This window comes from Nicotiana tabacum, chromosome 10 (genome assembly GCF_000715075.1).
Source record: "Nicotiana tabacum cultivar K326 chromosome 10, ASM71507v2, whole genome shotgun sequence".
NCBI lineage: Eukaryota > Viridiplantae > Streptophyta > Magnoliopsida > Solanales > Solanaceae > Nicotiana > Nicotiana tabacum.
In genome coordinates this window covers 21,188,269-21,197,430 of record NC_134089.1, presented here as the reverse complement: position 1 = coordinate 21,197,430, position 9,162 = coordinate 21,188,269, and the positions used below count along the sequence as shown (strand labels likewise).

The window sequence follows — 9,162 nt, the reverse complement described above, 5'->3', positions numbered from 1 at the left end:
TCCGGGGAAGGACAATGTGGTGGTCGATGCTTTGAGTAGGAAGTCATCCAAAATGGGCAGTCTTGCGTATATTCCGATCGGTGAGAGGCCCTTGCTTTGGATGTTCAGTCTTTGGCCAATCAGTTCGTGAGATTGGATGTTTCTGAGCCCAGCCATGTTTTAGCTTGCATAGTCGCTCATTATTCTTTATTGGAGTGTATCCGAGATCAGCAGTATGATGATCCTCATTGTGTCCTTAGAGACACGGTGCAACACGGTGGTGCCAAACAGGTTACATTAGGAGATGATGGAGTATTGAGGCTTCAGGGTCGAGTTTGTGTACCAAATGTGGATGGACTCCGAGAGTTGATTTTATAGGAGGCCCATAGTTCCCGGTACTCTATTCATCAGGATGCCGCTAAGATGTATCAGGATTTGCGACAGCATTACTAGTGGAGGAGGATGAAGAAGGACATTGTTGCATATGTGGCTGGGTGTTTGAATTGTCAGTAGGTTAAGTACAAGCATCAGAGGGCTGGTGGTTTGTTCCAGAAGATTGAGATTCCTGAGTAGAAGCGGGAGCGTATCACTATGGACTTCGTTGTGGGACTCCCGCGGACTCAGATAAAGTTCGATGTAGTGTGGGTTATTGTTAATAGGCTGACCAAGTTAGCACATTTCATTCCTGTGGCAGTCTCATATTCTTCCGAGAGGTTAGCTGAGATTTATATCCGAGAGATTGTTCGTCTTCATGGTGTGCTCGTGTCTATCATTTCGGATCGAGGTACACAGTTTACCTCACATTTTTTAGAGCAGTTCAGCGAGAGTTGGGCACATGGGTTGAGTTAAGCACATCATTTCATCCTCAAAAGGACGAGCAATCCGAGCGCACTATTCAGATTTTGGAGGATATGCTCCGAGCTTGTGTCATTGACTTTGGAGGCTCGTGGGATCAGTTTTTGCGTTTAGCGGAGTTTCCCTACAACAATAACTACCACTCAAGCATCCAGATGACTTCTTATGAGGCTTTATATAGTAGGCGGTGACGGTCGCCAGTTGGATAGTTTGAGCCGGGAGAGGTTCGGTTGTTGGGTACGGATCTAGTACAGGACGCCTTGGACAAGGTCAGGATCATTCAGAATAGGCTACGTACAGCTCATTCCACGCAAAAGAGTTATGCCGACCGTAAGGTTCGTGATTTGGCATTCATGGTCAGTGAGCGGGTATTGCTTCTGGTGTCGCCTATGAAGGGCATGATGAGATTTGGGAAGAATGACAAGTTTAGCCCTAGGTTCATTGGCCTGTTTGAGATTCTTGATCGAGTGGGAGAGGTGGCTTATAGACTTGCGTTGCCGCCGAGCTTATCAGTCGTACATCTAGTGTTTCATGTGCCCATGCTTCGGAAGTATCATCACGTGTTAGATTTTAGCACTGTCCAGTTGGACAAGGACTTGTCCTATGAGGATGAGCCGGTAGCTATTTTAGACCGGTAGGTTCGTCAGTTGAGATCAAAGAGTTTTCCTTCTGTTCGTGTTCAGTGGAGAGGTCAGCCTGATGAGGCATCGACCTGGGAGTTCGAGTCCGATATGCGGAGCCGTTATCCTCATCTTTTTCCCGACTCAGGTACTTCCTTCTTATATCCGTTCGAGGACGAAAAGTTATTTTAGAGGTGAGAATGTGATGAACTAAAAGGTCATCACTTGTTTTAGAAATAAATTTTGTGTTCCGAGGCCTTAAAACCCTCTTTTTATATCACCTCGATTTGCATGCGCAGTTCGGGCGTATAGCCGGAAAGCCATTATATGAAAATCTGTGAAAAATGATAAAATTTGCCTTTAAAATGAATTTAAATTGACTTTGGTCAATATTTTGGGTTAACGGACCCGGTCCCGTGATTTAACGATCCTGAAAGGTCCGTAGAAAAATATGGGACTTAGGCGTATGCCCGAAATCGAATTCCGAGGTCCCAAGCCCGAGAAATAAATTTTTAAAGAAAACTATTTTCTGGAATATATATGAGTCTTTAGAAATGACAAATATTTGAAAGTTGATGGTATCGGGCTCGTATTTTGGTTTCGAAACCCGGTACAGGTCTTATATGTGATTTAAGTCGAGCCTGTAAGAGTTGGTAAGAAACGGAAGTCGTTTGATGTGATTCGGACCCGTAGTTGTGAAAATTGATACTTTGAAAGTTTTGAGGTTTTTCTTAGATTGTTGTGCTAAATTCGTTGTTTAAGATGTTATTTTGGCGATTTGATCGCACAGATAAGTTTATATGATGTTTTTGAGTTAGTATGCATGTTTTGTTTGGAGCTCCAAGGGCTCGGGTGAGTTTCAGATAGGTATCAGAAGGTTTTTAAACTTAAAAATGTTGCAGGTTTTCAATTTCTGGTGCAAAGGGATTTTGTGCTCCGCGTTCGCGTGGCTTCACTCGCGAACGCGGAAGGCAATATCCTACGGGTGAAAATTTGTTTTTCGCGAATGCGAAGCTTGGGACGCAAACGCGAGGCTGTGGGGGGAGTATCCTTCGCGAACGCGTCCAGGCCCTCGCGAACGCGTAGAGTTAGTGGCCTGGGGGAGGGATTTCAAGCTTACTTTACGCGAACGCGGCCACCTGACCGCGAACGCGATGGCTCTGGGAGCTGAAGCTCTGCGAACGCGACAGGCCCATCGCGAATGCGATGAAGGCCTGCCCAGTGATTTTAAAACATAAGCAAAATCGGGCAGGACCCATTTATTTTCATATTTTCAAAATTTGGGAGCATTGAGGCAATTTTCAAAGAGCAAGTTCTTCCCCAAAGCATTAGTAAATGAATCTAAACCTTTTTCTTTCGATTTCTCATTGCATTTCATCAATTTTCATCCTAAAATCTAAGGTTTTTATGGTAGAAATTAGGAATTTCGGTAGAGTAAGGGCTTTTTGATTAATTGGGATTTATACCTCATTTTCGGGTCGGATTTCAAAACTAATTGCATATTCGGGCTTGTGGGTGAATGGGTGATCGGGTTTTGATCCGAACCTCGAGTTTTGACCAAGCGGGTCAGGGGTCTATTTTTTGACTTTTTGGGGAAAATGATAGAAAACCTATTATTAAGCATTGGATATGAATTCTTTAGCATTTATTGATGTTGTTTAATCAATTTGGACTAGATACAAGTAATTTGGAGGCGAATTCTAAAGGAAAAGCGGTGTTTGAGGCTTGAGTTGGCTGTGAAAGTTTGAGGTAAATGTTTGGTCTAACCTTAGCTTGAGGGATTAGGATTTGAGTCTTGTTTGCTGTGTACTAATTGTGGAGCACGACGTATAGGCATGGTGACGAGTATCTATACGTTGGTATCAAGCATGCCCGTGAGTCTTGTATTGTAATTATTGTGACTCCGTTGTGGTTTATTGTGCTTCATATGAGCATTATCATTATTGTTCCCTTGCCGGGATGTTGTTGTCATATTATTGTTTCCTTGCCGGGATGTTGTTGTTATAATATTGTTTTCTTGCCGGGATGTTGTTGTTACATTATTGTTCCCTTGCCGGGATGTTGTTGTTACATTATTGTTCCCTTGCCAGGATTTTTTTATGATTGGTATTGATAAATGAAATGGGAGCGGTTGCACTCCTGCAACGGTACTATATGAAATGGGAGCGGGTTGCACACCTACAACGGTAACATATGAAATGGGAGGGGGTTACACGCATGCAACGGTACTATATGAAATGGGAGCGGGATGTACGCCTGCAACGGTATTACATGTGTAGTTGTTTCTTATTTCCTTATCTTTTGCTGGTATTTGACTTAATGCGTTCCTTACATTTCTCTACTATTATTCTGTTGTTACCTGCTACTCCTCGCAGCATGTTTCCCCTGCCCAACTTTAGTTGTAATTATCTGCTTTTATTTCCACTGTATATGATTTAACAGCACATGTTTATTTGGTAGTCTGGTCCTAGCCACGTCTCTACTTCGTCGAGGTTAGGCTAGGCACTTACCAGCACATAGGGTCGGTTGTGCTGATACTACACTCTACACTGTGTGCAGATACTGATACCGGAGCATTTGGACCGCAATGAGGGTGCTGTCTTCAGTCCACACAGGCGACCCGAGGTAGTCCTGCAGACGTCCGCAGGCCTTGGCATATCCTCCTATCTTTTCTCTTTCTGTTTTTACTTATTCAGAGATAGACTTATGTATTTCATTCAGACCTTGTTTGTAGTATTCTTAGACAGTCCGTGACTTGTGACACCAAATTCCGGGTAGTATCGTACTTCAAATTATATAGCAGTGTTTGGTTGACATATTAATTTTCGGCTTCTGCATTTCCGATTATTGAATTTTATTTCGCTGTTTAATCACTTATTATTTTAAATTGTTTAATAAAAAGAGTAATGAACTTATAATATTCGGCTTGCCTAGCTTCCACGAGTAGGTGTCATCACGACTCCCGACGGTGAAAAATTCGGGTCGTGACAATTTCCTAACAAATACTTGGAAACATGCATGAAGAATATAACTTGCCCGTTTAATTGAAAAATTATACTCCTATATATATATAAGTAAAATAAAAAATTTAATCATAATATAAAAATAGCATTGCTTGTTATTATAGTGATCTTTATTTATTTATTTCTTTAAATATTAGTATCACGTATAAAAAATCCTACATACGTTGTTGCATGGAAAAGTAGAAAATTTTGGAAGAGAACCCCCCACTAGGATAAGTAAGACTTCAATCTTGTAAAAAGTTCTAGAAGTAGGACAAAATTGTAAACGTGAGCATAACTTGGACAAATGGATATTCAAAAATTAGTCTAGGAATAATCATAACAGAAGACCAAATATTGGAAAAAGTGAAAAAATAGTAGTTAATGACATTTCGAGGAAAAAAAGAAGAAATTACATATTAGACGCTAGAGAAATGACCTCTTATTAAGAAGAGACAAAAACATTTGGAAAAAGAGAACAAAACGATCAAAAGTCATTTTCATTTTAAAAAAAGTGGAAAGTAAATGAAGTCAATTGGGCAGATAGCAATGCGTCGTCTTCACTGGTTTCGTCCTTTCCAAGTACTTAAGCCTAGCCGCACATGCGCTTCTCCTTTTCTATGTACGTTTTTCACGTCCAAGGAAATATATAAAAAATAAAGAAAGAAAAGAATGGAGTATATCGTTAGCTTTTCGTGTGTCTACGTAGACGTTAATTTTCTTAAGAAAGTAATTGTTGGAGTAAATTAAAAAAATAGTATTTTGAAATTTAAAATTATGTTTGAACATGCATTTTAATTTAAAAAATGTTGTATTTTTGTGAATAAGGAAAAAGTAACCTTTTCCCAAAAAACTTGAAAAAATGATTTTTAACCACTTTTTGAATTTTGAAAACACTCATTTTTAGAAAATCTCAAAAAAAATTACAAATTTTTCATAGACAAGCACATTTATGAAAAAAAATCTCGAGAAGCTAGTTATAATATCGCTTGCTCATAATAAATGAAAATAATTATTCGATTATAAAACATGTAACCTGTTAATATAGTTAGCTTATACTTATATTTTTACATGTATATAAGTTAAATCGAATAGCATATCAATGCTAATCAGTAATAGCATATCAATGCTAATCAGTAATAGCATATCAAGCATTTATATATTTATATCAAAACTTTTATCAGAAATGATTTTAAGTCAGAAGCAACTAATTCCATTTTCTACCGCCAATTAATAGATATGAACAAGTGGTTGAAGGGTCATGATCAACAAGTTGAGCTAAAGAAAGACAATTCCTCGAGTGAAAGTCCATTTAAAAATAGTTTAAGTACTTAAATGACACTACTAAAGAAATTGAAGGGTCAAAAGATATTTAATAGAAGTTAATATAAAACATAAAATCAGGGTAGTTATGTGAGTAGTAAGTATAAATAGGGTTTTAAATGCTCACACGAACTCACTCATAATAATGAGATATATACTCCAAGATTTAATAAACCGATGGATATGACAGTGAAATGTTATATACTGAGTCCTCAGTACTACTTAGGGTGGTAGATAGTAGCTGAGGAGACATTAAACTCTGATGTTACAAAGCGATGGAGGGTTCAGTTTTACAGCAAAACAAAACCCAAGAATTAAAATACTTCCACCGTGATTCCGTATTATTGGCGAAGTACAACTGTAACTGCACTGCAGCCCCCATTTATACACGTCTATGGACTATAGGTTTTAATATATCAGGGCGTACACAAAATTTTTCGTAAGTGTTTAACCAAAAATCTGAGTCCTTGGTCAAAGCTAAAAGAAAAATTCGGGTTACTGATAATCAGGAGACAAAAAATAAAATACTTTTGAGAACAATGGTAGAAGGTAAATAGATAAGTATTTCAGTGTATTCTCAATAGTCTTTCGTGTCTACAAATGATGATACTTCTTCCTTTTATAGATCATTCTAGGTAAATGAATAAAGCATCAGTTTTAATGACATAATCATGAGCAATAAATGACATTAAATAAGCCGTTATACAATCATTCCTATTAAATACCAACTTTATAACGTATTAGACATTTAATAATGAATTTGGACTCCTTTCTGTCATCTGATCCTTGCTTTTAATGCCTTCTAATCCGTTGACTGTAAATAATTTAAATTGGTACGAGACTCGTATCTATACATCGTCTCGTGCCTATTTAAATTCTTCTTCCCGTGGCTATTTTCACCGTGTTTTCACCGTGCCTCTTAGTCAATTGCTGTTCTTTGACCATTCAACTAATTCACGTGTCATGCCACATCATTTTTAATATAAATTCAGTTTTTTTCCCAATACAGATAGTCCCTCCACTTTCCATTTTTTTTTATCAATTAAATAATTGGGAAGTGGATCTTCATGTAAAAAGAACTTTTGCCACAATTAATGCTCATGACAGTACTAACGTCTCAGCAGTCTTTTCCATTTAATGTTCTGTCCATGTGTCATTTTATAATTGATTCTGCTATTCATACCCTTCTTCGAGACTTCTTCAATCTCATTATTTACGAAGTGACAACTGCCTTTATTATAGGCTTTTCATCATTATACTTTAAAATTTGACGGTTCCCATTTTACACATACTTTGTCTTCCTTTGTCTTCTTCACAAATTTTCAGCACATACTTTCTTCTTAACAATGTCTTCTTCAAACCCTAACCATAAAAAAGTTCCAATTCTAGATCAGTTCCCCAACGCCCCTGTTAGACACAGAAGAGGCGGAGGAAGTAGGCCTCGAACAGGATTAGAATCTACGCGAGGCGGTTCATCTGGTTCTTCTTCAAGGAGTTTTATCCCAAAAGCCCCTTCTTCTAAAAGTAGGGAAATTCTTGATACTTCTCAAGAACCCTCAGTTGATGATATAGTTCCCGGCGATTTGTCTTTTGAAAGTGACAAAACGTCTCTTCAAAAACAAATTAAAAATTTAGAAAGAGCCGATACTTACCCAACATTAGTAACTGAGCTTACAATCCCCACCATAAGAAAAGATTGTAATTGGAAGGATAGTCTTCGAATGTCAATTCCTTCCCCAAATCAAAGAATTTCCTCTTTTAGAAATGGGTATTCTTCTGTTTACACTTACCCCTTCACTTTAGGTTTTAATCCTCCAATTGACCCAGTTATTCTCGATTTTTGTCGTTTCTTTACCATTTGTTTGGCCCAAATTGGTCCATTGGTGTGGAGAACAGTGGCTTGTTTGAGATATTTATCATCCAAGGCCAATGTCAATTTCACCTTTTCTCATCTCATTCATCTATACCATCCCAACTTAATACGCCATGGGGTTTTCACCTTAACTGCAAGGAGCAAAAAAGTTTTGGTAAACCCTGAGGATGACAGAGATCGTGGATGGTATATCCGTTACGTTGCTGTCCGTACAGTGGATTTGATTGGCGAAACAAATATTCCCTTTCCTGAGAAGTGGAATTTTGAACGTAAGTTTCCTCTTATTTACCGTACCTACTTTTGAGAATTTCAAAAGAATGTTGTTTTTAACCTCGTCCCTTCTTGTTTTTTTGTAGCAACCATGGGAGATGTGGAACCTATTCCCAACTTTCGTGGTTGGGTAGACTCACTTTTGAAGATTGCTACTAGGGAGCAGAGAACTTGGAAATCAATTTCTTCTTTACATGGCTGGAAAGTCAAAACACATGGTATCCACCCTTTTAAAATTTTTGTTTTACATGTTAAGCACTTTTTCCTCAACTTTAATCATGTATATCCATTCTTTAATCAGGATTTGGCATTAGAGGAATGACAGCTGAAGTAGCGATGGCCATTCGCATGTCTGCGAATGCTGCTCTGGATTTAGATAAGGCTCGAGCCTTGCTGCCTAAAAGAAACGCTACAAAGGAAGGTTCTGAAGAAGAAGAGGAGGGTACCTCCCTAATTACCAGGCCAAGGGCCAGGAGACGAATAATCATTGATGATGAAATTGAAAACACTCCTGCTCGTACCTCCGCCACCGAGCCTGTTTTGATTCAATCTGATGAGGATGCCGAACCAATATATAACAATGAATCAATTCAGCACCTTTTTGACAGTGGCTTCGGGAGTGGCGAGCTCGGACCTGTTTTTGATGAAGCTCATCTTTCCTCATTTGTTCCTATTCCCTCCATTCCTCTGCCAGCCGTAAGTGTTTCTTTACCAGCTTTAACAACTTCCGTTTGTTTGCCAATTTCTACTGCTCCTATATTTGTTCCCTTGGCTACTTCAACCGCACCTGCTTCTGCTCCGGTGTTGGTTTCTACATCTTTTCCCTCCATTCCTTCCGCTGCTCCTCTTCCCTCTGTTCATCATACAGAGACAGGTTCTAGCAGCGGAAATATAACAATGAGAAGTGTTACTTTGGAGGTTCCTGCCAATCATAGCCTCCTGAGGAAAACCGGCAGAGCCGATGTTTGGCTCGAACCTCTTATTGGAGATATCGAGAAGAAGAAGATGGAGAGCCATAGCTGCTTAACTTTGATGAACGACGTAGTTCATTCTACTTTGAAGGTATTTCAACCAACAAGTTTTTTTTCTCTTCTTTTTTTTAAATTATCTTCAATTTCTCATTTCCATGACTTACCTCTGTAGGCTAACCTTATTAGCACGGAATTAATGAGAAGAATTTCCTCACTGGAAAGAAAAGCTCGTGAGTCTGAGAAGTCTGTCCACGAGGCTGAGGAAATTG

At 38.8% G+C, this 9,162-nt stretch overlaps 1 protein-coding gene across 1 annotated transcript; it reads left to right on the top strand.

Annotated features, from left to right (window-relative positions):
* Positions 1-7,263: 7,263 nt before the first annotated feature.
* LOC142165023 (uncharacterized) lies at positions 7,264-8,817 on the top strand. The gene is made up of 5 exons (XM_075223670.1): positions 7,264-7,921; positions 8,009-8,140; positions 8,224-8,364; positions 8,617-8,729; positions 8,791-8,817. Exons 1-5 carry the CDS (start codon positions 7,501-7,503, stop codon positions 8,815-8,817), a joined length of 834 nt encoding a protein of 277 aa, XP_075079771.1. The 5' UTR covers positions 7,264-7,500.
* Positions 8,818-9,162: the final 345 nt, after the last annotated feature.

Excerpts from the sequence above, each read along its gene's own strand:
- LOC142165023 (XM_075223670.1), top strand. The coding sequence starts at position 7,501 with ATGTCAATTCCTTCCCCAAATCAAAGAATTTCCTCTTTTAGAAATGGG. Across the intron at positions 7,922-8,008 it reads TGAGAAGTGGAATTTTGAAC|CAACCATGGGAGATGTGGAA; the intron begins GTAAGTTTCCTC and ends GTTTTTTTGTAG. Across the intron at positions 8,141-8,223 it reads CTGGAAAGTCAAAACACATG|GATTTGGCATTAGAGGAATG; the intron begins GTATCCACCCTT and ends TTCTTTAATCAG.